Source organism: Meles meles, chromosome 1, assembly GCF_922984935.1.
Source record: "Meles meles chromosome 1, mMelMel3.1 paternal haplotype, whole genome shotgun sequence".
Lineage (NCBI taxonomy): Eukaryota > Metazoa > Chordata > Mammalia > Carnivora > Mustelidae > Meles > Meles meles.
Window position 1 is genome coordinate 182298667 of NC_060066.1, and position 26298 is coordinate 182324964.

The window sequence follows — 26298 nt, forward strand, 5'->3', positions numbered from 1 at the left end:
GGTGAGGTGATAGCCGACAGCATGTTTTAGTATCAGACCAATGCCTGCCTTTTCCCTGGTGCTGGGTAGCCCGAGGTCTGAGATGCCCTGTGGCAGAATGTTCTTGGATCCTGTCCAGACAGCAGATATGGGGGTATTACTATGTTGTGCACTTGTCCTCTGAAGTAGGGAGGGAGGGTGTTTCCTACACAAAGTAGTTAGGAAAGCCAGCCTCCAACCGTCAGCCATGGGCAGCCCTCTAGCTCGCAGGCCAGTGTGTCAGCTTCCTGGCCGTGAAGAGGCTCTCAGTGGGCAAGACGAGCTCAGAGTCAGGCCAGGCTCCCAGTGTGTGTGTGTGGTGGCTGGGGAGGGTGTTCTGGAGGTTGTATAGGAATTCTGGGCCTTCGAGCTCTAGCCTAAGCCCAGAGAGAACAAGAACCAGACCTTCTGCCCTCCCTTCAGCTTCCCTAGAGCCCTCTCGTCAGCAGAGGTGCATCGGGTTAGCCCCAAGAAGGCAGCTGGAGTTGATGGGGTCATGTTTCAGCTGCAGCTAATCCAAGTCACTCGATATAAATCTCTCCCCGCTGCCTCTCCCCTCCCTCCCTCCCATCCCTAGCCCACAGACAGGGAAATGAATCCTGGCCCTCGCCCTGAATACATCATGGCAGGCCTGCCTCTAATGAGAGAGGGCCATTCATTGTAGGGTGAAGCTCCCTGCAGAGCCTGGGATGCCATTAATTAAAGAAGAGCCACCTGAAGCCAGTCGTGCGGTGCAGCCTGCCATGCTCAGATGGAGTGGTGGTGGGGTAGCCTCGTTAGCCTGACAGCTCCTTGGGCCGAGAGTTCTTGGGCTCTGAGGAGCGAGGGGTGCCCCGCCTCCCCCCAGGAGCCTGCAGGCCTCTGGGGCCAGCCTACTCACAGACACATGAGATTTCCCTCCGGCATGTGTCCTGGTGCCCAGCACTAGTGGTAAAGGGGCTCCTGAGTGTGGGCTTGGGATTATCCCCTTTCCTGTGGGTGGGCCTTAGGGCAGGAGCAGGTTTCTCTGGAGTGCCCAGGGGACTCCTAGGTCCCTATCCGAGCCCCCTTTCCATTCTTCTCCATGTGGTCCTGGAGCCGCATGTCAGCAGGCAGTTCAGCCTGTGTCCTTACCTTGGAGCCTGAGTTTGGGGCAATTGGTCTGATCTGAAAGGATTTTGGACCGGGAGGGGCACTGGGGAGAAGCTCTGTTTTCTGATCAGTAAGTTCGGTCCCTCCTTGGCAGGCAGAGCCTCCGGTATCCACTTTCTGGGCACTTTTCTGCCCAGTGGTGGGACTGTAATGTTGGCCTCCTCTCCTCATTCGCTAGGAAAGTGCGCGAGGATCTAAAAGCACTCTGGTGATTTTTTTGAACCCTGGAATGGAAGGTTTGCTTGGCTAAAATCCCGATAAAAGATAAAGACGTTTGTGTGGTAACTGATGAGGCTCTGAGGTGTGTGTGGTCGGGGGAGCCTCGTGCAGTAGGCTGCTGCCAGGACGCTGCCGGGCCGCTGACCGGGTGGCTCTTAGCTGCTTCATTGGTCCTGAGGCAAGAGCTGCTGCCCAAGTACTGGCCCCGAGTTACACTCCCCTTGACCATCTGTGAGGGTCTTACCACCACCTCCTCCCTGGCAGCAGGGACTGTAGGCATTGAGACCTTTGCATAACCCAGAGTTGGGGTAGCTCAGCGAGTGTCTGCCTGGCTTGTCAGGAAGACAAATTGGTCTTGTGGCTCTTGGAGACCGTCTCTGGAAGTCTGGTTCTATCCTTTGTCGCAGTCTCTGACAGGCTGCTTCAGAGAGCCTCAGAACCAGCTGGAGCCGTGGCTTGACCATATGTTCCCTTTCTGCTTCCCCGAAGCTCACCTGGTACGGAATAGAGGCTGTTACTACCTCCTAGGCCTGGGACTCGGGCTGCATTCCTTTGTGTTTTGAATATTTCTGGACCTTCCCAGGCCTTGGCCATTTGGGCTCCTCTGTCCTCTGGCAGCTAGAGAGTGAAGGCTGGAGGGCCTATCCCCTGAACTCCCAAGGAGAAGGAGACACTGTTGCTCCTGGAAAATGTTTTACTCTGGGTGAGATGTTTCTGTGTTTTAAAAAAGAAAAAAAAAAACAAAACATCTCTGTGTGACTCTTGAGACCTAACCTTTTTTTTCCCCCTAATATTTTTAGAAATCTTGGTATGAAATAGGCACAGTAGGGTACATAAAGCATACAGATGTGAAATGTACAGCTCCATAGGTTTTTATGCAAATACACACCTGTGCAGCCACCATCCAGCTCAAGATAAAAAAAAAACCCTTTCCACCGTCCTAGAAATCCCCTTGTGCCACTTCTCAGTAATGCCCTTTGCCTGTTAGGTAACCACTGTTCTGACTTCTGTTACTTTTGGTTCGTTTTGCCTGTTCTTGACTTCCAATGAGTAGAATCCTACAGAATGTAGTTTTTTATGTCTGACTTCCTTTGCTTAACATAACATATAAGAGAGTCTTCCATGGTTGTTGTATGTATTAGCAGTTCAGCCTTTTCATTGCCGTATAGTGTCCCCTTGTATTTCTGTACTATATCCCTTCTCCTTTTGTTGGACTACACACCTTCTTTAGCCCTTCGGTACATGGTTGTCAAATGAGTTTGGGAATGTTCAGTTAGATATGAGAATCTCCCAAGGCCTATCCAAATCTCCCTCATCCTTTAAAACCTAACGCCAGTCCTTTGGATATGTGGCCTCCCTGTCTCTTCTGGAATCTGCACTGGCTTCCCTCTTCTCTGAGGGAGAGGCTGGCTGCAGGCCTGTGGAAGTGGCCTTTGAGCCATACTGACCCATTTAGTTATTCTTTCAGCAGATGTTGATTAAATACCCACTCTGTCTCACACTATTCTAGGTGAGAAGCAAAGAGGAGATAAAACTTCTAAAACATTCTGCCTTCATAGAGTTTACATTCCAGTGCATGCAGCCAGCCCTGCCCTCTGCCCTTTGGACCCTGGTGCCAGAAGAATCTTGATTTTGCCCAGGCTCCTCTATCCTGTGGGGCTCCAAGGGAGCTGGGTGGCAATGGCCCTTGCCAGCTTGACAGGGCCTCTGTATGGCTTTTGTCTCCCCCCTGCTGTTACTGCTTGGCAGTGAAAGGGTTTCTCAATATTGGTGCTTCCCTTCCACTGTCCAGGAGTCTGAGTCCCTCTCTGAGAGGAGAGAATTAATCTCCAACTTCCCATGCCTGTAAGGTGAGTGACCTCTGTTTTGTCAGCGCTTGCCAATCTGTCCTCTAATTCCCAGCCAGGGTAATGGAGACATTACTCTGTGCTAAAGCAAACCACCAGTTCTTGTGTGGATACTGGACCGATCCAGGCACTAGGAATGAAGGGCAGTCTGTGGGGATCTCCTCACAGGTGCACAGGCGTCTGTCTAGAGACTGCAGGGGCATTGACACCGGAGCAGCTTTGGTCCTGAACTGTGGTTGGCAGGTTCAAGGAGGGGCGATACCCTGCCATCGTATTCTCTTTAACCACTCTCCATGCCAGCGGAGCAGCTGCTTCGCTTTGGTCTGAAGTAGGTTTCCTGTGTTGGGCTCCTAACAGCACGTGAGAGGCTGCAAACACCCCACTGGGGGAGAGGAGTCGGGAGGCAAGGGTCTTGGTAGATGAAGGCCGGGGAAGTCGAAGCTGCAACTGGCGTAATGACCTGGGCCTATATGATCTGTGGACTTTGGGGGCTTAGCTCAGTAGGGCTTGGGAGAAACGGCTGTGAGTGGATGGGGTAAATTTTCAGTGTCCCTGGCTAAAGGGTGACATACTCAGACTTGATAGTTCTGTAAAACTGTTTCTTCCAAAGCCTGCAAGGATGTTGGTTTGGGGAAGAAAGCCAGCCAGCCCAGAGAATCCCGGGAGCCTGACAGGCCTTTTTCTCTGCGATTCTTTCTTGCAGGCAGCCTGAGGCAGCCTGTCTCTTTGTTAACAGAGTGACAGCAATGTGACACCATGGAAATAATTACTAACAAATCACGGTGCTGACTGCAAACAGCTCTCTGTCTTCAGAGGCATGTCAGGGTGCATTAGAGCAGGACTGGAGGAGCGACACATGTGGGGGCCGAGGCGCAGCCCGCACTCAGATGCCCTCCTCTTCTTCCCCCAGCCTGACCCTTTTCTGCTGTGGCTGACTCTCCTGCCTGGGACCTTTTCCTAGAGGTCAGCTGAGGAACGCTCTGGATGAGTGACAATGTGGCTAGTCCCATGTCCTCTGGGCAGGTAGCTAGGACTCCCATCTTTGCTAAGGAACCCCTTGGTAGTGATGAGATCCAGGAGTTTTTCAGTTAGGACGCCCCGGAAGGGTGGAACGATACACCATTTCTGATTTACTTTGCCATTGGGACCAGCTTCACTTGCCAGTGGTCTTGGGGTGTTGGGAAATATTTGCTCCAGTGGGACCCAGAATGTGGGGGAAGCCTTGCATCTCAGTGTTGGCTCAGCTCCCTTCCCCCACAGCCCTGGTTTCTTCTTCAATTGCCATAGTCAATTTTTGGTAAGTCGACTTTGTCCATTCCCTCTTGGTTAGCAGAGTGATTGCTCTGACTGTCAGGGCTGTAAATAATGTTCCTGGTGTGTGTGGCTGGAGGCAGCCGTGTGGGGTGGGGAACAGAGTGGAAGGAGGAGCAGCGCTCTGAGGGCTCCCTCACTCTCCCCCCCTCCCCTCTCATACAATATTTATCCAGGGATGGGAGTCAGATGCAGCGACCTCAGGGGTCACCCAGTTAAATAGCTTCTGAACCTCCCTGCATTCTAATTGCTGCAGTTGTCCTTTGCTCTGGAGACTTCTCCTCCCCATTGTCTGCTGAGGCACACACTAATGGCTCTCTTCCCTGGCCCTGCTGGGAGGCATATTGGGGGGGGTGGCGTGCAAGGGAGAGGGCTCATTGCTACCTTCCTTTCCTTGGGGATAAGGGAATCTAGGGCCTATTAACAAGTGGCTTTAGCTAGGAGGAGCACAGACCCCTGCTTCCCTCCTGCCCCTTCCCCAGAGCTGGCTGGAGGAGGTCAGGCAGTGGGGTTGGTTTATGGGGCCACCCATTTCCAGTGCTACAAGTAGAATTGTGGGACTAGTGACTCTTTTCCAAGGCAACAGACCCCGAGTACTCAGCCGATGAGCATCATCTTGTGTTTCCATGGATGGTCTCACATTCATGGTTTGGAAACTTCTAATGAGTGATATTTCCGGTTGGAATGTCTGCATTTTGCCTAAAGATTGGCTGTTTGCGAAAGTCTCTTTGATTCCCCTCAAAGGTCGATTTGGGTGATCGATGATGGTAGCGGGTGTGTCCCACTTGGTGATTTAAGAGTGACATATGCCACGTGTCTTCACTAGAACCTTCTTTGTGAGTGTCAGTCAACCCCCACTGCAGCTCTTTTTCAGAGAAGTCTTTCAGAAACTGCCCCTGAAGGTGCTGACCACTGTGTCTGCTGGAAGTGCTGATATTCCAGCAACAGCCCAGAGTCAGACGCCGCTGAGAGCTGCTCTGGCCGGAAAGTCGGGAAGTCCTGTGCTGGAGACCGTCAGCAGCACAGGTGGTCGGGACAGAACGTGGCATGCACGTGACTAACTATAGGCTGAGTGAGTGGAGGGTGGGAACGCTACAGAGAAGATACAGAACAAATGCCGTGAGAGCCTACAGGTGCACAGTAGAGAGACTGAAGGGGTAGTATTTTTTAGCAGGAAACTTTTTTTAAAAAACAAATATTAAAGAAATCCCAATATTACAAAGTGTATAAAAGTTGAACTGCTCTGGTTGAAGCTAGAACAAGACCCTGTCCTTCTTCCTGTTCCCCCAGTCCACAGAGTTGCCTCATGTCCCCTCTAGAGTCCTAGAACCCCATTGAGCACAGTTTAAAAACCACTAGCCTGTTCTAATGCTACCCGGAAGTGCGACTCTATGTAGGCCAAGTGGTTACCTGTTTTAAGGGAGCCAAGGGAGCTGGGGTCAGGGCAGAGATCAGCCAGAGGGTAAGGGGAACAGCTACATCCTTGTATATGGCAGCAGAGATCAGTCTGTATCCCAGAACCTGGCTGCTTGCAGGATGCCTCTCCATGGAGCCTCCAGAGGGCATTGTAGGCCACACAAAAGCAGCCCAGGCAAAGGGTCAAGATGGCCACAGGCCAGGTAGAGACTGTAATGGGGGACAAGTGAGATGTCTTGGAAACAGCTCAAACTGCTAAGGAGCTCTTGATTTCCTTGGCCAAAAAAGAGAATAGCTTATCAGCTGAGACACTGACCAAAGTGCCCTGGAAACCTCCTATCACCTGCTCCCCCTCCTCCCTCTACCCACCTCCCTACTGCCTGCTGGGGCCATTCCATCTGGGAGAGAGCTCTAGCCAGGACCTGGTGGCAGCTCTGACACTTCCCATAGTCACAACAGGTGGGGCACCATGCCCTTTCCTTGGAGGAACTGGCCTTAGGGAGACCATGGAGAGATGCTTGTCTTATTGTTTCACTGGAGAGGGGGTGGGGAGATAGAAGGTATTTGACTTCCTGAACTGTTTGTGGCACAGGGAAGTGCATGTTTATACTTCATATACATCTTCAACACTGCAGGGTGTGTGGGGCCCTTGTGGCACTTATGTGCTTGTGGTCATTTCTGTGGGCCCCGTGGAGGAGAAATAGTGGGCCAGTGGGCCAGCAAGCAGCAGAGCCGGGAGGGGCCATTTACATATCAGTGCCTTTGGAGGCTTTGAGCAACTGCTTGGCAATGGGGATTTGAGGTTGGTTTTCTCAGGGATGACCAGCAGCCTGGCCTGTGGGGTGTCCCTCTGCTCTGCCTGCGTTCTGGTTTCTGTTTGGGAACTCTCCAGAGCAGCATGTCTGGGAACACTTCCAGCTGTGCCGCCAGACTCAGACGCAGGTGACGGCCTTTCGTCTGTACCATAGGGAAACCAAGAGGAAATTAAATGTCATTTGCCCCCTGCACAGCAGGTCGCTGCCAGATCAGACACTGCTGATCAGAGCTGTGCAGAGGGTACCCAAGGGAAGGCTTATGCCTGCAGCCATGCCCTCTGAGCTGTGGAGACTCCCAGGTGATGTCCTGGCTCGTTCCCAGGGCTTTCTCTGCCAGGCTGGGTTCACCCTGGCCTGGAGCCCAGCCCTGTGCTACATGGCAGCTGCGGCCTATGCTAGGCCAAAGGGGCATGTGTACCAGTGGGAGGGAATGGAGGGGATGGGCAGGGCCTGGGAATAGAGGACACACAAGAGGCCATGAGGTGATCGGTGCTTCCTCAGAGAACCTGCATAGTGCTGTGGAAAGAGATGGGCCTTTAGAATTAAGAGACCTGGGTTAGAGTCCTGACTCCATTACTTGGTAATTGTAGGATCTTAGGAAAGTTACATTTCCACTCAATCTCCATGTCCTCATCTGTAAAATAAAGATTATGATAAGCTCTGGAGCCTGCCACCTATGGGGGAATACTTCCTGTTGGGACTGGTCCAGAGTTTCTTCCCCCTACCTCCCCTAGATCTAGAAGGGAGCCCCAGCAGTCCCTTGCCCACGGGCCTCCCTGTGAAATGAGGTGGCTAAAGTTGATGGAGAGTGGGGTGGACAGTAATTCTGGCCTGGAAGACCAGCTGGTGATCTCCTCCTACTTGGGGCCTTTCCTTCCTATCCTGGTCCTCTGAGCTAGGCAGCCCAAGGCCTTTATAAGATTAGCATGGGTCATGGTAGTCACCCTCCCAATTTGCAGAGCCCAGCTGGCCCCCTCCAGCCTCACACTTGGCATTCTCCTTCTGTTGGGTGGACCTTAGGGCTTGTCCCTACCCCTCCCTTGCCTTGAAGTCCTGGCAGTAGGCCGCAGTTCTCGGCTCTGCAGTGACATTTATTAACAGGGCTTTGGGAAAAGATGTTTTAATACTGCGAGGTTCTCCCTAGAAAACTCCCCCCACCCACCCCCCTTCCCCACCCCAATCTGAAGCATGGCTGCTGGTGGTGAAATTCATTAGTGTTCCCTGACAGGCAGTGGCGACAGAGGCGCTCGCTGTCTGCTTCCCGCTCCCTCGCTCTCGTGCTCCTGCTTCACGCACACTGATATTTAAAGCTGATGGGCTGCTTATAGACTTCTTGTACCATGACAAGTTTGGGGAGGCGGGTGGGGGAGGAAGAGACAGACAAGGAGCCAGCTGTCACGCTGGTATTTCAGACAGTACTCTCTCCTGACCCTTTGCAGGCTCCAGCAAGTGTATCATCTTTCTGAAGCCTGTGGCTGGAATTGTAACCTGCAGCTGTCCTAGAGGATGGGAGCAAGTGTGGGAGCAAAGTGGGCTGAGAAGTAGGCACTCTCCCAGGGCTGTGGGCAGGCAGAGAAGAATGAGTGGAGGGAGAGAGAGGGAGGGAGAGACTGAGAGAGAGAGAGAGACTGTGTGTGTGTGTTTGTGTGTGTGTTCTAACAGCGGACTAAAGCAGAGTCTAAGTGCTCCCCAGTAGTGCTCTCCCATCACCAAAAATAGGATGGCCCTTTCTGCCATTTTTCCTGGAGTGATCATTATGTTTCATGTTGTGATTATCTTCTGGGTGGTCTTAGAAGCTCCCTGAGTCTAGGAATCAGGCTTGATTGGCATCTGCCCTTGAGGGTCCTGGGTCTCAGTGATATCCTTAAGTCTATAGTGTCAGTCGAGGTAGAATGTTCTTCAATTTTGTGTCTAGACTGTGGCCTTGATTTTTGTTCCCTCCTATTTGTGTGCTGATTCTTTGGATTTGGAGAATGAGTCCCAAGGCTTCCTTCCTTCGTCCCCAAATGAATTCTTGGAATTCATTTTTTGAAATTGTTCAGTGGTTTTAGAACATCCCCTTTCTGTGTCATCCCTAGCAGAGCTTCTTCAGGTTATTTTTCCTGAGTAAGGTGCTGTCTTCTCGAGGTTGGTGGCCTGGAGGCCTCTCCAAAGGCTATTGCAGGGTTGGTCACAGCTGACCTCTTTATAGCCTGATTCCCTTGTACAAGTGCTTATGTAGGAACGTATTTCCCTTGGCTGGCTCCTACAACCTTCATAGAGCAGGGCATGGGGGTAACGTAACTTGCTCAAGGACATGTGGGCACTTGACCAAGTTGTCTCCTCGTGCAGCAGAGCCATGTGCTGGCTGGGGGTTGTGCTGCACCCTCCCGCCCCCCTGCACTCTTCTAGCTTCAGGGTCTGCAGTGGGAGAGTCACTGGGGAATGGGCCTGACTCTATTCCTGCTCTTTTAGCCTTGTCATTGCCATCAGTGCTGCCATTGGCTTCCTCACTGTCAGCACAACTCTGTGTGTGTGTGTGTCTTATCTGTCTGGGGGTGCAGAGGGGGATTACAGGACACCCCTCTTAAAGCACCTTGGATGTTGGGTGTAGAGTGGAGCCAGAATGCTTCTTCTGTCTGTAGACTGAAGTATATTCTTGAATTGTCCAGAATCATCTTTAATGTGATTACCTTCTACTGCCCCTTCCCCTGGCCTACATCCTTCACCCCACCCTGCACTCTATCCTCTAGGCTTCTTCTTTTTAGATTTTATTTATTTATTTGGCAGAGAGAGAAAGAGAAACTGAAAGAGGGAATACAAGCAGGAGGAGTGGGAGAAGGAGAAGGAGGCCTGCTGCCAATCAGGGAGCCTGATGTGGGGCTCGATCCCAGGACTATGAGATCATGACCTGAGCTGAAAGTATACCCTTAATGACTGAGCCACCCAGCACCCCTATCCTGTAGGCTTCTAGAAGGGGTTGTTGGCATGGGGCAGCTGTCTTGGGCAGCACTGTTGTCTGCCTTCCGGACCCTGCTCATTCCCATGTGGTCTTAAAGCACTGGAAGCTCATCCTGCAAGGGTGGCCTAGGTCATGTCTTTTGCCATAGTGCGTCTCGAAGGTGAGATGGAAACTAACAGGCTTTGATAAGTAGGAGGCTCCAGCATTCATTTTTTTAAACATCAGCAGTGGCCAAGTGAGTGAATTCAATTATGAGTCTGCTTTCTGTCCACCTTCCTCCCTCCAGTGTGGTGGTTCACGGCAGAGACTAAGGAACCTGTTGAAATGAGAAACCCCTATTTTCTAGCTTGACCCCCTCACTAATTCGGGTTAAATTGCTACGCTGTTGCAGTGGTGACACATTGTGCCTGCCTCTGTTTGTACAAGAGGATGCGGTGGGGGAGGAAGGACCAATTTGCACAGAGATAAAGGTGTCGTGGCAGATAACTAACGTCCCAGCCTTGTGCCCGCTCTCATTGTAGCTCAATTTGCTCTGTGTGGAAGCCCAGCCTTCCCTTCTTCCTTCCTTCCCTCCCCTTACTCATATTTTACCTCGATGCCACAGTGTAATGATGCCCTGCGTAGTGGGGGAGGAGATAGGCACCTCTGGCTGACAGCCCTTCCCGATAACCAAATTCCAGCCCATCCATCACTAGCTACTCTCCTCAACTTGAGGAAAAGTGATCGTGAAAGGCGGGCCGTTTATCACCCAGGGTCTGTTTATCTCCTCTGGTGGGGGTGGGGGGGGACTGGAAACAGGGGAGACAAAGAACTGTGTCCCTGGCTAAGTGCTGCCTTGCCTGGGATAGCCTGCCTGTGCTGAATGCAGACTCATCACCCCGGCCGTGAAGTCTCCTAACGGGTGCACTTCCCAGACTGGGATCCACTGGGAATGGGACCTTTCCTGAGGCCTCGGAAACATGGCAGTTCTGGAACGCAGGACAGCCAGCATGACAACACTCCACGTGCACATTTGTATCAGATGAGCAAGCGTAGAGACCCCACATGGAAACAAGCCCCACTCCCTCTTCAAGGTGTCACTTTGGCAGGAGCACCCATCTGGCTGATTGGCTTTGTCTGTTGGCCTACCCCTTGCCAGGCTGGGCCTTCCGTCCCTCTATGGCACAACTGTGGCTTGGGAGAAGACCGAGCCTTTCTCCCTACTCTTCCCTTTGCCCCTCAGTACCCCCTCATTTCTGCATATCTGATGGGACAAAACAGTGTGCCTTTGCAGGTGAGCAGTGTGTGTCTCCTCGAGCTTTTGGACGCCAGGACAGACAGCCTACATTACTTCAAGATCTGGGTCTCACGGCCTTCCTAGAGAGGCAGAAAGGGCTCACATGCGGCTCCAGATCTGGCTGGCCTCCTGCTCTTTCAGGGCTCAGGTCTGCTAAAAGTGCGAGTGACCTATATCTCCCTGATGTGGAGTTGCTCCTTAGACTTAGAGAGAAAAGCACAGAAGGAATTTCGTGCATAACCTTTGCCAGCACTGGTGCCTGTGCTGCTCATCCTGGCTGTTGGTGTCTGTCCGACCTCCGTGGATGTTGCTGGCCTCCTCAACTCAAGCCTAGCAGTTCTAGCAGAGCCCCCAGCTCTGCTTCACCTAATCTTCAAAGCGGAGCAACTGTTCACAATGGCTTCATCCTGCCCTTACCCATTAGCGAGGGTGGTGTTCCCTTAATGAGCCAGTCCCCTGCCTTGGCTGGCGCCGAGCTGGTCACACCTGTTTGCCATCAGGGCTGTCTGGGCCCAGCCCAAGCACTGGGCTGCAGGTGGTGGGGCTGGATGAGGGGTGGGTGGGGAGGGCTGGGTTCCTTATGCTTTGTGCCCTATGCTTGTTGGAGGGGGCAGTTACTTATACCCCTTTTCCTCCCACACTGTTCTTTCTAAGTGGGGGAGGGCTCTCTGCTTCCTTTTTTGTTATTTGGAAGGAGTAATAGGGAACTTGAAGAATACCTCATCTTTAACTCCTGCCTGGAGTTTGAAGTAGTGAGGAGTATTCAGGCATCTTTGAGGAGGGTTTGATGTTCTGTGCTGATGACCCCAGGACCCGGTGTGATAGGAGCAGCATCACATGGTGAATGCGGAAGGCATAGCCCCTCTCCAGCCCTAGGCCCCATAGTATTTGGAAAGCGGTTGTAATCCCTCGGTTTAGAGCCCACGGCAGGACTGGGGGGCCCTTTCTTAAAGGGGGCCCCTTGCATTCATGAAGCTGAAGGAAGTTTTGATTTGGTTGAAAAAATCTCATTCCTTTTTATGGCCTGGACATAATTGGTTCTTTTCTATTGGCCATCAGTGATGTCATTCCGACCCTCATAAAGAAGGGGAAATCACACCTGTGGACTCGGTGCATAAAATTTCATTGGGCAACAGTAATAAGCATGGCCAGATGAGGTTTGGGCAGTTGAGGAGCTCTGTGCCCAGTGATTCCAGCTGCATGGAGACCTGGGCACCATAAACCTGCCTGCACATTCATGCCCGCAGGCTAGTCCAGGGCCCACTGCCAGTGGCTCTTTTCCTGGGATCAGTATCTGGTAGGAACTCATGGCTTTCAGACCCTTTATGCCAGGGGACTTTTGCCCTCTTCCTTTCCAAATTGGTGGAACCATGTACCCCCTGTTACCCACGGACCGTAGCCTTAGGCTGCTAAGAACCCTGGAGCCAGGTGTGACCTTGAGCAATAACCACCATGCTTACCATGCTACCTGCCTCTCTGAGGCCCCAGCGCTGGCCTTCCTAGGGACTGTAAAGAACTCCATGTGCATGTGTGTGACTGATGCCTTGTGCAGTCGGAAGCCTGAGGTCCTACTTTTTGTTCTCCCCTTGGCTTGTTGTGTGATCAAGCAAATCCTTTTTCTTCTCTTTTATGTAGGGGATGACAACTACTCTGACCTACCTTTCTCGCTTTCTCGCCCAGTTTCTCTTGGTGCTCTCTCTGAGCTGGGTAGGGTTCTGTCATAGAAATGTGTAGCTGTCTTCCCATGAGGTAACTGGAAGTTCAGGTTCTGGCATTTGGCTCTGTGTCTCTTGTGGACATGGGCCTGGACGCTGCTGCATCTCACTGCTTGTGCCTTGGAGTCACAGGGCTAGGACCAGCCATGGACTGAAGGACTCTGCAACCCGAGTGCCTGTGAGTCTGCAGACTGCATGTAGACCTGCAAGTCCTGGAGCCTGAGCGAGAATTATAGTCCCATCGTCCCCTGCCTCAGTCAGCTACGGGTACAGATAACATGCAGGGCTGCTGCTGAGCCATATCAGAGACTGACCAACCTGCCCAACGGTCTGTCTAGTCTGTCTTTGATGCAGCCTATCTGATATAGGCCCTCCTCCAAGAGGGTCAGATAGGATTCTATTGTGCCAAACCTTCCTACCTGGGTAGAAATGTCTACCTTTGAGATCTTGCTGAAGAGGGAGCCACCACCCCCATCCCTCCCTGCGCCCCCCACCAGTGTAAGCCACAGCCAGTAGGACTCCTGGTCCATGTCATCCAAAAGAATCGGGACACTGGGAATGGCTAAGGGAGAATATGATAGGTAGCTCAGGACCCCTGCCTTTGGCTGGCTGGTCCCCCTGACCTAGTCCTTTGCAGATTCTGTTGCTTTTGGTGGCCCCTTCACTTATAGACTAATGTGGCTTTTCAAAAATAGCTGAGCTCAGCAAACATTTTCACAAATAACAAGGATAAGGAACATAAAAGAAAAATGGAAGGAAATGAGAAAGTTATCCAAACAATACAGTTCTCCTTAAGCAATCACATTGTAGCTCTAAGGCTATCTTTCAGCCTTCAAAACCTTTCCTAGTATCCTTATATTCTTGGTCCTTGGTTCCCACATGGGGACGGGCTGTGTGGATACTCCTTCATCATGGTCTCAGCCAGAACTTTCTTCTGGGAAATTGACTGGTTGTAGTTAATGTCCCTGTGCCACCTGGATATTTAAGAGGAATCTCCCCTTCAAGTAAGATATCCCGGGTCTTAGAAAAGCGAATTCTTGGGGCTTCTGGGTGGCTCAGTGGGCTCTCTGCTCAGCAGGGAGCCTGCTTCCTTCTCTCTCTCTGCCTGCCTCTCTGCCTGCTTGTGATCTGTCAAATAAGTAAAATCTTTAAGGGGCGCCTGGGTGGCTCAGCAGGTTAAGCCTCTGCCTTCGACTCAGGTCATGATCTCAGGGTCCTGGGATCGAGCTCCGCGTTGGGCTCTCTGCTCAGCAGGAAGTCTGCTTCCCTCTCTGCCTGCCTCTCTGCCTGCTTGTGATCTCTGTCAAATAAATAAATAAATAAATCTTAAAAAAAAAAAAGGCGAATTCTTACTGTACTGCCTTAAACATGGGGATCAGTTTCCTCTCAGTGTCTGCCGAACAATGGAGTAATGGAGGGGAGGCTGGACTGCCCTGGAACTTTCTGGGCTGGAACCAGTCATCCTAACTGGAATCTTAGCCAGACTTCCTCAGAAAGGGCTTTACACTGTGGTTTCCACTTTCTTTTCTCTTACTCACCTTGGACATGTTGCATGCTACCTTTTGCTCCCACAACCCACTGATGCCAGATTCATTGGTTTTTCTTAGCTGTCATCTTGCTTGACCACTCTGTGGCATTTGACACTAATGACCTGTAATTTAAGCTCAAAAATAATTATATATAGGGGCACCTGGGTGGCTCAGTGGGTTAAAGCCTCTGCCTTCGGCTCAGGTCATGATCCCAGGGTCCTGAGATCGAGCCCCGCATCGGGCTCTCTGCTCAGCAGGGAGCCTGCTTCCTCCTCTCTCTCTGCCTACTTGAGATCTCTGTCTGTCAAATAAATAAATAAAAAATCTTAAAAAAAAAAATAGTTATATATATTCCAGAAAAGGGAAATGTGCTTTTAGGTTGTTTAGGTTGACCACAGGTTGACACAAATTGAGGTCAAAAGTACATGTGTAACTCTGGGTATCTGGTACCCTGAAAAAGGTCCAGGAGCTCTGCCCTTTAGAATGAGGGTAGATTGGGTGAGTCCTGATTCATGGTACATTACCTGCTATGGAATTCTGGAAGGGCTGAGAAGGGACCTCTGGGGGTGGAGGCTTCCTGGGCCCTCAGATCTTGGGAATATTCTGTAAGGAAGAGATGGAAGTCTCTCTGTCCAGTTTCTAAAGACTCATGGGCAGAAGTTATAGAGAGATCTTAGTTCAGTATCAAGAAAGGATGTTCTAGAATTGAAGGAGTTCAAAACTAGAGCCAATTGCTACGTAAAGTAGTGAGTTCCATGTGTGTGGCGATGATCTTCTGGGGAGATCTGATTTCATATTTGCTCAGTAACACTTCCGAGACATTAGCCTGGGTCCTCTGCTCATCCTACTCCATACTCTTCCCTGTTGATCTATTCTCGTGGCTTTAATTTCATTTAAATTATATTAATGATTAAACAGTTTATATCTCCAGTCCAGAATCTGCTCAAAACTGAATATGCGGCCACCTCTGTAGATATCATTTGCCTGCCACATGTCCTATGAGCACTTTGAACTCAACAGACACTGAGTGCCACCATGTACCATACATGTACGTAAAGCTGCATTCCCAAACTTGTGCCTCCTTCCAGCAGTGCATCAGGGGTGAGGAAGTAAGCAGTGCACCGTGATTTGGGTAGAGAATTTAGAAACAGCTGTAAAACTGACTAAAATACTGATTTGCTCTGGGTGTTTGATAGCCTCTCTCTGCCTCTGCCTCCCTCTCTCTGTCTGATTCAAAGAGTAGCATGAAGCTAGCCAAGCCACAAACCTTTGAATTGGGCTCTAGACCACTTCCTCTCATTGGGCCCCACATCCCATTTGGTTGCCAAGGCCTCCTTCACATCTCATGTCTGTTCCTTGCTCGTTGCTTCTACAGCCTCTATCTAGCTCTCGGCTACTATCCAGCCTTTTCAGAGTATTGTTTTTGTCGTCCCCAGATAAATCATTGTAAATCACAACTCTTCAGAGGCTCTCCATTGCCTAAGGCCAAGCTCTTCTTTTAGCAAGAAAATCCTATGTTCTGTCCCAGCTAATATTTCTGGTATCTTCCTCCATGTTTTCATGTATCCCAGTGCTCCAACTTAAGGCTGTTTAGTCTGTTTCTTTTATCGTCCATCTCACTGAACAGATCGTGAGCCCCTTAGGGCCAGGGGCTGAGACTTTCGCTTTGAGCCCTAGGTGCCTATTATTAAACTTCAGTAAATGATTGGTTGAATGGATTTATGCAGGTACAACATCCTATTTACAGGGAAAGACCATTTATAAATTACAAGAAAAAGTAAAAATGGGCTTTTGGTTTAAATTCTGACCTCTTATCCTTTTGCACGGTCTCTTCTCTATCGGCAGAAAACCTCTTGCTAGAGACTTAAACGTGAACTGGAGCCCCTGCCCAGGTATCACCAACTCACATGCTCCTTCTCTCTCTCCTCCCGTCTTAGATGCCTGCCTCTCTGCTGTAACAAAACAACTGCAAACTGGTGCATTGGAAAGAACATAGGCTTTGGGGTGAGATAGACCTGGGTTCAGTTCTTGGCACTGTCAGTTTTTAGCTGTGGGACCTTCGGTGACCCCTCTGAATTTTATTTTCTCATCTGTAAAAGGTAGGCAATGGTACCTCCCAGCGCCGTGCTGAGGAATCACGTGCCAATGCAAGTAAGAGCCTTAGCATTCTACAGGCCGTCAGAAAATAGTGGCTGCTTGTGTTAGTTCAAATAGAGGCTCCGGGTGCTCATATGTAGATCTGGAGCCCAGTGTCCAGGGTACTAGAGGTGGGGTGCCTTTCCTGGGCAGGGTGGGACCATGGCTAATGGGTTAGCCTTCTGAGGAGGTGTGTTTGCATTTCTTAGATTCAGACTCCATACCTGGGACATGGATGTTCCCAACTTTTTCTCTTTTCCCTTTCTTGTAGGCTCCCAGGCCAGTGCCAGTACTTGGGCTTGCCGGTGGCGGATTACTTCAAGCAGTGGATTAATCTGAAAAAGGTACTGTGTCTGAGCCCCATTTGGGTGCTTCCTCTGGGTCTCCTATGCCTTGATCCGCCCCACCCACCCCCCGCTTTCTTTATTCTACTCATCTCTGTTGTCTTTTTGTTGTCACCTTTTTCCTTTTCTTTTTATTCTCTTTTCTCAACATCCCTCCTGCCTTTTTCCTAACTAACATGCACTGGAAGTGGACCTTTCTGGAAGTGGGGAGCTGTTTGGGGTAGAGTATAACGTTGTCCTATGGTGGTGTCATCCAGATGTGCGGAGAAGTCGCAACGAAGGGGACTTTCTCAGTTCTTGCTCAGAACTGAATCACTGGGCTGAGCCGCATTGTCTTTAGGAGAGATGTGGTCGTAGCTGACCCTCTGGGAAAGTATCCTGCTTTGATGTGATCATGAGTGTGGCCTCTGACCATTCTGAGTGGCCCTGGTAACTCCCTCTGGTTGGGAGGTAGAATTGGTTCAGGCTAGCTTTGGTTCTTCCTTGCCCCAGCAGAGCCTTGCTCATGTTAGAAGGACCGTGTAAGCTGGAGCCCAATTCCCTTTGAGTATGAGGAAGGAGACTGGCCCTAATGCAGCACCAAGTACCTGGGGAGTGTGTGCTAGGGCTATGGGCTGGGAGGAAACCCCAAGTGGCTACAAAATTGGGGCCTGGCAGAGAATGAATTACCCAGAAAACTGTACTTTTCTAATATGTGCTATACTTCTCAGGTAAGCAGAAGAAAGGAGGTGTAGGAATAGACTCCCAAGATAGGGATTCCCCTCACTGTTGGGATGCTTCCTCCTAGAGCCCCAGTCTGCTAGAGAGACTCACCCCCACAATTCTCAAGTAAGGGCAACAGCCCTGGAGCAGCCTCAAGAATCCCATGCTGCTGATCAGCTTAGTGACCCCCAGGAAATCAGAGAAGAGAGAAGACACCAGGGGTCAGAGTAGTGGCTCCCAGGGGGGCTTAGAGAAGAGAGAGGTCATTGAAGGGTAAGATTAGGTATCGTAAGGATTTGGGTCATGAACTGGGCATTCAAGTCAGGTGGAATATGAACCTGAAGAGGAGAGAAGACTTTCCAGGCGAGGGGAGCAGCATGCTTTTGGTGTGTGTGTGGGCTGGAGCTGAGTGAACATGTAGAGGAACAGTAGAGGAGAATGATCCTGGACTTCATTCCGTCCATTTCAGGGCAGCCATTCTTTGTCGCATCATTTGTGAACTCCTTTGCTTTCCCCTGGTACTCAGGTCCTTTACTCTTGGTCCTTGTTTATATTTTGACCTTCACCCACCTCTCCAACTGACCTCCCTTGGACCTGAGCAGTAGCTACTTACTGCCTTCCATCTGTGGGTGAGAGGCCAGGCTCTGTCCTACCTTCAGGTCTTGGCCTGTGGCCTTACCTCTGCCTGAAACGCCCCTGGTCACCTTCATAAAGTGCATTTGCTATTCTTGAGGATTCAGTTCAGGCATTATCTCTTCTGAGAGGTCAGCAGTCAGTCTGTAGTCTTGAGACCCCTTGGCCCTTTGGATATCAGTGACTTTTGAGTATTGAAACCAGTCCCTCTGTGTTTCCTCACAGACCTGTCCATCTGGAGCACGGAGACTGAGGCTGCTTCCTCTCTGTCCGAGGCGGCCAGGCCAAGGCTAGGTACAGAATACATGCTCAGCAAATAGTGGCTGGCTGGCTGGCTGATCTTTGAGAGCTGGCTCCACAGGCCCTCTCACGCAGGGTTTGGTGGGGCTCTGCGCGGGGGTGTGGCTGGGTCTGCACTCCTGAAAGACAGCATGCCCGCTGTCAGCGTGCATCTGAGGCTGCTTGCTGGCCTCAGCAAATGCAATGTGAAGGCCCGGCCAGGCGAAGCGGGCGCTGACCATGAACAATTGCTCTGTGAAGTTCACTAGACTTTTTGGTGTCCAGATAGGTCCTTGCCTCCAGGTTCCTTGGCCCAGAGGCAGGAAAACAGCCGACCCGTGTGTTAACATTGCCACTCAAGGCTACCTCGATGCTGCTCGGGTTGGAGGCAAGCTGTCCTGAGCCTGTTCAGTGTGGTTCTCTTTGGACTATGCCAAGCTATAGGAGGGACATGGGTACCAGTGGAAACTGGAGACCCTGTTCCCAGTTGGCCTTGTGATTGTGTTTAGGTAAACTGAGCAGGTCTAGGAAAAACAAGAGTGGCATGAGGCAAGTGGCATTAGAGAGGCCTAATCCCATCCTCTCTGCCCTCTAGCCACATCATGTTCCAGATGCACCTGAGAGCCCAGCAGGAGAGGTGACTCAGTTCCAGACTTTGGGCCTGTCTTTGCCGGCAGTCATTCCAGACAGAGAGGCTGCAGGGCCCTGGAGATCCAGGGGCATGGTGATCTTTCTGACCTTTTTACAACATGAGTTAGTGCAGGCTGCACAAAGATTCCTTCTCCCTTAAAAATAGTTAACAATAAGAGCCAGCCAGAGAGGTCATTGCCAGGATTGCGTGGGTATTGTACAACGTATTACTCCGTGCCCTTCTTTCGCCTCGTGTGACCAGGCCCTGACTGTCTCCAGGGCCCTCTCCTGTCCTAGATCTGACTCTTTTCTCCCACTTTCCTTCCTTTTCCTCTCCTCCTCAACTCCACAAGCAGAACTTTACCCATGGAAAAAGTAGAGGGGGAGGGTCATGGTTTGTTTGGCTGCCAAGACTTAGCCATTGAGTAAACTGGGACTGAATTCACCATTCCCATTTCCTAAAGCCTCTCCTTTCCAGAAATGGTGTGTACTGCATCAGGGAAGAGCAGGTTCTCAGTGGCCAGGCTGCCACACTGCCCGCCTCCACCCACTTCCCCTGTAGCAGAGTGAAGCAAGTCCGTGTTTGCTGACATTTGGAGTGTCATTGAATGATCTTACACTCTTATTGAACTGTCAGCTTAGAGAAGACTCGGGGCCCTGCTCCCAGCTCCCTCCAGGAGGTCAGAGCTGTCACTGAGGAGCCAGAAGAACACACACACACACACACACACACACACGCACAGGTGCATGAATATACACGTGTTTACTCAAGTGAATGAATATACCCAAGTAGGTGTATCCAAAATTGTATGTATGTTTCCATTCATACATATGGGTATAAATATATAGTCACATATTCACCCTCAGAAATACATGGAAATATAACACAGGCACGAATGTTTATACATACATATTCATAAAGCATGAAGACATGTGTAGATATATATATACAAAAACATACACATCTTTATCAGTAAACACATATTGTTGAGTGCCCTCTGTGTTCCAGGTACTATACTAGGCCTGGAGATAGAGCAGAAAAGATGGATATTAAATAATTCTAATTGTGTTGTAACACTGCTAAGTCCAGAGTCATGGCATCATTTCATAAGGGGTCCTGACTTAGGGAGGCAGAGAATGGTTCCCTGAGGAAGGGTGTCTAAGAAGAGATCTGAAGGATGAGTAGGAATTCGCTAACAAGCGTGTGGCAAGGCCCTGAAGTAAGGAGAAGCCTGGGAGCTTCATGGAACTAGAATGTGAGTTCCATGAGAATGGAGAATTTTTGTCTCCTCTGTTCACTGTTCTGTCCTCATCACTTTGAATAGTTCCTGGCACACAGTGATGTTTAGTCATTATTTGTTGAATGAATGACTGCCTGGAGCATAGTGAATGTGGGGAAGAGAGGAGAGTGGTGAGGGATGAAGCTGGAGGGGGAGGCCACACTTGAGATTTGATCCTTATCCTTAGGGTAAGGGGAAGCTATTAAAGGCTACTAAACGTAGGAGAGGTGTCATCTGATACGGATTTTGAAAAAGCTCTTTCTGGCTACAGTGTAGAGAGAGCTGAGTGTTGATATGGGGGGATCAGTACTGGTTTTTCTTAATGGGTCTATAGTTGGCATCTTGGGGTGGGAGAAATTATGGACAACATTGCTGAACTTGTAGCATTCTTGTCCTGCTAGTAGTGCCTTGCTCCAAGTCGTTGCTCCAACCAAAAGTGCTCCATCCCCACCATATGCACATACATTTCCAGTGGCCTAGACAAGGGTGGGAGTGGGGAGGTCCAGTCCCTGGTTGAGAACCACAGAATTAGACCATTGCTACAGTCCAGGTAAAAGACAGTAGTCACCAGGATTGAACTGATAGGAGTGGAAATGTAGAGAAATGGATTGATTCTAGAGTGTTAAATGGTACAGTCAGTTCTGCTATAATGCAACATAGACTTTCTTAAAAATCACCGTGCTATGAAAAGTTGTAATAAAAAGTTGCAATAAAAATGGGGTTAGGAGCACAATACTCAAAAACTTCATCAGTGACATGAAAAAAGATAGGAACCTAATAAAAATGATAGCATAATTTTACACATGTTAAATGGCTAAGAAATATATAAATACTACAAAAGATATGGCACTCTACCTTGAAAAAACCATGAAGTTTGCTTGGCAGTAGGCATGAGAAAGGTTGCAGCTTGTGAGTTACTGCAAAGTGGTAGAAGGAGAGTTCTCTGGGATTGGTTGGAAAGTTGTAGCCAGATGGATGCCGCTTATGACACACGTAGTGTTCCAGGAAGCTACAATACGTTCGAAGTGTAAGCATGTGTCCATTCTGCATATTCTTACACAGCTCTCTTCAGCTGGGTATACTTTCCTGTGCCTATCTGGTATTGATTATGGACAAAAACCAACATAAACAAAGGTAAAATTCGCATTCTGCCAGACTGTTTGCTAATACATTGACTGCATTGAAATGAATGTGCTCTTCTTGCAAAACGGGTATTATAGCAGAACAGACTGTACAATGGACAGGAAAGAGTGACTGATCGGCTGTGATGGTTGACGATGAAGGAGGAAGCCACAATGACTCTTAAGGTTTATGATTTGAGCAACTGAATGAAATGGAAGGAGGAGAAGTTCGAGGATTAGAGGAGAAGATCAACTGGGACACATAGAATTTAGATGCTTTCAGATGTTCTTGTGAAACTGCAGAGTAGTTGAATATATAGGTCCGGGCTCAGGGATAGGGTCTGAATAAGAGCTACAGATTCAGGGGAGTTGTTGGTATAGGAATGCTCACCGAAGCCATGGGAGTGTAGAATATACAGGGCAAGAAGAAAAGAGGGCCTAGGATGAGCACTGAGAAATGCCAATACTTAACAGAGGAGAAAGAGTCAGACTAGAGAAGGAGTATAGTAGTGGTAAAAATTCTCATTTATTGATTGCATTTTGTGTGCTCTACCTGTATTGTCCATTATAGTTGTCAATATTTTTTTTTATTTTAAGAGCTTAGTTAACTTGTATTTAAATAAGCTTTCTTGAAGAACTTCTTTTAAGTATATTTAGAACAACCTATATTGGTGAGTTTACATTTTCAACTGTTAGCTGCTTAAAATCTAAATAGAGATCTAGTATTTCTAATGACGATTTAGCATCTGAATTGATATACTTTTTTTTTTAAAGATTTTATTTATTTACTTGACAGAGATCACAAGTAGGCAGAGAAGCAGGCAGAGAGAGAGGAGGAAGCAGGCTCCCCGCTGAGCAGAGAGCCCGATGCGGGACTCGATCCCAGGACCCTGGGATCATGACCTGAGCCGAAGGCAGAGGCTTTAACCCACTGAGCCACCCAGGCACCCCTGAATTGATGTATATTTTAAGTATCAGTTACATACTTAAATACAAAATGGTTTATCAATTTTTTGTTCATTAGTAATTTTTATATTGATTACTTCTTGAAGTAATCTGTTATTATTTGCATATCTCTATTTTTCATATTTTAAGGTTGAGAAAACAGATACTACCTTGTTGAGAAAACAAGGGAGTGAGGATGCAACTTGCTCAGTGTCCCACATTGGTATCTGGTAGGGGTAGAACTGAAATTTAGTTTTGCCTAAACTTTTGTGCTAAAGAGAGGTAAAAATGAGAGAGTAAAGAGTGGTAGAGAAGGGGTAGACCAGATGTGGTGCCACAAAAGCCACAGAAACAAAAGAATTTTCAGAACAAGAGGACCAGTCGGCTCGCAGGGAGCCACGTAACAGAAAGACGCCTGGGATGGAAGGGCTCGGCGACCTTGGTAAAAACTCGATGGCATGAGAGGAACTGGAGCCAAATTGGAGCGAATTGGGGAGTAAATGAGCTGACAGAGATATTCTAACCTTTTCAGAAACATAGCTTTGAAGGAGAGAGAAAGGACGAGAACTGTTATGGGGCAAGCGTGGGGTTGAAGACGGGAGATGTGCTTGGTTGTAGGCACCGTTACAGAAGGAAAGTTTAAAAATACAGGAGTGAGAGAGGTCTCTGAGATGGTGAGGAGGAGATGGGGTGGAGAAAAGGATGGAAATCGGCTCTCTGCAGGAGAGGGGGAAGGGGAAGGTAGGTGCGGTAGAGGCAGAAGGCACGCGGATTTGACGGCAAGGTGAAGTAATTCCCATCTGATGGTTCGTTTCCCCTATGAAGTAGATGAGCCACTTGCTAATAGTGGAGGACAGGGAAGGTCTGTAGAAAGTGGAAAGGATTGCTGTAGTTTTAGTAAAGAGCAAAGAGTAGAAGTGTGAGCCAGCTTGAGAAACAGAGTAGGATTTCTAGGCAGTATTGAGGGTCTCTTCGAGGTTGATGGCATTCATCCATGGTGGAACCACTCTCTTCTGCTGTAGGACTTGTCTTTAGAGAGCTCAGCTGCCTGGTTGTAGGCATGCCGGCAGCAGACACTTACATTCATCCAGGGTGAAGACTTTCCCAAGGAGTATGATGAAAGGAACAAAGGAGTTGAAGATACTGGCAAGACGGTGGTTGCCAAAATGGACTAGGAGATCTCAGCTGGATACTGAGGAGAGAGAAGACAGCAGGGGGCCTGATGGGTATGGAAGAAGTAGCTAGGTCCCAGTAAGGCGAGGAAAGCTGTGTCAGGTGTAGTTGAGCATGCCACATGGAGAGAGAAGAGATTATGGTTAGCATAGGATGTGTGGTTTAGTGATTTCAGACATGGGGCAGTTCTCCATGTTGGCAGGTTCCAGGGTGAGCCCATGGGAGTGAGTAGCTAAGATTGGGTGGAGGAAAATGTTACTGTAAACAAGAGGTTAACAAAGGGATAGGTCAGATGCGACTTCCATTAGGAAGTGAGTATGTGGACACACACACGCACAGATAATGTATATATTGTCTCTGCATATATATGGACGCAGAGGGGTAAATGTATATACAAAGATATGCCTGCATGTATGCATATACAGTTCACATACACTCAGACCAAGCCAGGTAGGTGCGTGCACATACGCTCACAAATGGTCTGGAATTCCCTCTGGGCCTGTTTAGACGGGCTTTGGGGGAAGCAGGCAGGCGTCTTAGGAGGGTTCTGAGCACTGACAGACAGGGCTCAACCAATCACGCTCAGAAGTTGTAGGGAGGGGGTCACCTAGAATTTAACAGACCCTGATGTGCCAGAGTGTGAAGACTTGTTCCACTTTGCCTGTGCCATCTGTGCTCTCTGCCCTGCTCTAATTTCTGGGTGCTCTGAAGGGGGTGGGGTTGGGGCCAGCTGTGAAAGAGAGAATAAGGAGGAGGAGACCTTTTTGGGTCCCTCCAAGAAGTATTTCTATCTCCCCCTCCCCTGGGAGTGGACAGCAGGAGAGACTGCTAAAGGGAAGGTTGGTGTCTATGATTGAGCATGACTTTTCCTGACCTTGGAGCATTCAGAGTCCCAATCAGTGCAGTAATAAATTAAGGGCTTATGGAGGAATAAATTCTTGGCCTTAATGAAGTTCTTTGCTGGGGGCCATAGGCAGGTCAGCAGGTCGGAGTGATGCAGATTGGAGGCCCCAGCGAGTAGGCTCAGCTAGCTGGGAAGCCATCAGGAGTGAAAAGATCTGAAACTCTGTTGGTCAGGTCACTATTTTGGAGCTCTGGGTATTAAACTGCTCAAGTGATAGGCAGCCTGACAGAGGCTGGGACTCTATAGAATGGTGGCCACATGGTGCCTCCTGCAGAGTCCCTCCATTGGGGTTATTCACAAGCTAATTTGGAAAAAACAGACCAAACAGAACTGAAAACTGAGAGAGGGGTATGAAGATCTAGGGGCCCTGCAAGGTGTTTTATTTTGGAGGGCCGAGAGGGTTTGCATCAAGACAGATGCTTCTGTACCACTCGGTGGTCAGAACCAGATGTGCTGTGGTCCAGGTCTTTGGCATCATCCAAAGTGTAGAGCATTGCGTGGGGCAGTTATGGGCCACTATCCTGGTGGGAGCCAGCTCTGAGGCCAGGGCCTCTGGCTGTGTTGGGGAAGAAATATGTACACAGAGGACAGGACACAGAGCACCAGGTGTAAATGAGGGAGAAGTGGGGCCACAGGCATGGGACGAGGAGGGGGCGAGTGAGAAAGCAACCTGGAGCTCTTGCTGCTGGGTTTGATGCTGAAACCCTGGGAGGAGCCAGTCATGGGGGCTGGAGGCTCCTTGATTGTAGAGCTGAAACTAGAACCCAGGCCTCAAGACTCCATGTGCTGAGCTCTTTCTCCTTTCATCCCACCTTCTGCAATGTATGCCCTTGGGCACGAGTTCTTGGGATGTGGTCCAGAAGTAGCAGAGGGAACAGTGTTGTGTTTGGAATCAGGGACAGCTGGAGCTGGAGAGAATGTCTCCTTTCTTCGCATCTCCCTGCCCCCATGGTGTAGTGCCCTGCCCGGCTTTTCCTTTAAATATGTCTTACAGCTGTCTGAACTCTGAAATTTCTTTCACTCCTTCCCTCGCCTTGTTAACATGTGTTGCCTTTGGGGTAATCAGGGAAAAAATATTATGTCCTTTTACAATTACCGGGTTTTGGAATATTAAAATGTCTCGCTGCATCGGCACTGTTATTTTGATTGGTATTCTAACCTTTGACTAGCCCATAAAGCGCGCCGCTCCTGAAGCCAATATTGCAGGACTGAAATTTAATTCCGAAATGATTCCAGATAATAGGGAGACAGATAATATATGCATGAAGGATATTATGTTTGGACTAACTGCAGCAGGGCCAGGGCTGGGGAGCTGAATAATAGCCCAGAGTGAGTTATAATCTGTGGGACAGAAATGCCTTACTGTCAGGGCCAGGAGAGGAACTCTTAAATCAAAGGCACAGGAAAGGGTGCGATTGCAGTGTGCTTGTTTTGACAGGAAAAGCACTGGAGCCAAGAGGGTAGGTATGGAAAGCTGTGGCCCATCCTTTCTCTTGCGCAAAGTACCCAAGGCCCTTTGCAGCATCCCTAGCTTCGTCTCTCCCATCCTTCTAACATTCTGACCATATCAAACTTCTTGCCATTCTTCATATACACTCTTGAAAGGGACTGTTTCACTTCCCTTTGCTCATTCTCTTCCCTTTGCCTACCTTGCCTTCCCCCTTTTAGTATGTTGAGAAAACTCCTGTTCATCCTTCAAAACCCTCTTCTGTGAAGGCTTCTCTGACCTGATCCTTGGTAGAAATAATTAATCACCTCCTCCTTTGGATGGTTTCACACTTCATAATGAGTATATCACATGCTCTTGCAATTATCTGCTCACATGTTTGTATTTCCTAGTAGACTGTGAACACTTTGAGGCCTACATGCCACCCATCTCTGTGTTTCTGGTGCTCAGCACTGGATGGGACACACACTGGGCATCAACAAGAAC

General features: G+C 49.4%; 1 protein-coding gene across 7 annotated transcripts in view; it reads left to right on the forward strand.

The window, feature by feature from the left end:
• Positions 1-26298, forward strand: part of ERI3 (ERI1 exoribonuclease family member 3) — a 125979-nt gene that overhangs the window by 49487 nt on the left and 50194 nt on the right. For all 7 annotated transcript variants that reach the window (XM_046003495.1, XM_046003467.1, XM_046003477.1 and 4 more), the window contains one exon: positions 16626-16698. In XM_046003495.1, the coding sequence (XP_045859451.1) occupies positions 16626-16698 (73 nt within the window). The remainder of the gene's footprint in view (positions 1-16625; positions 16699-26298) is intronic.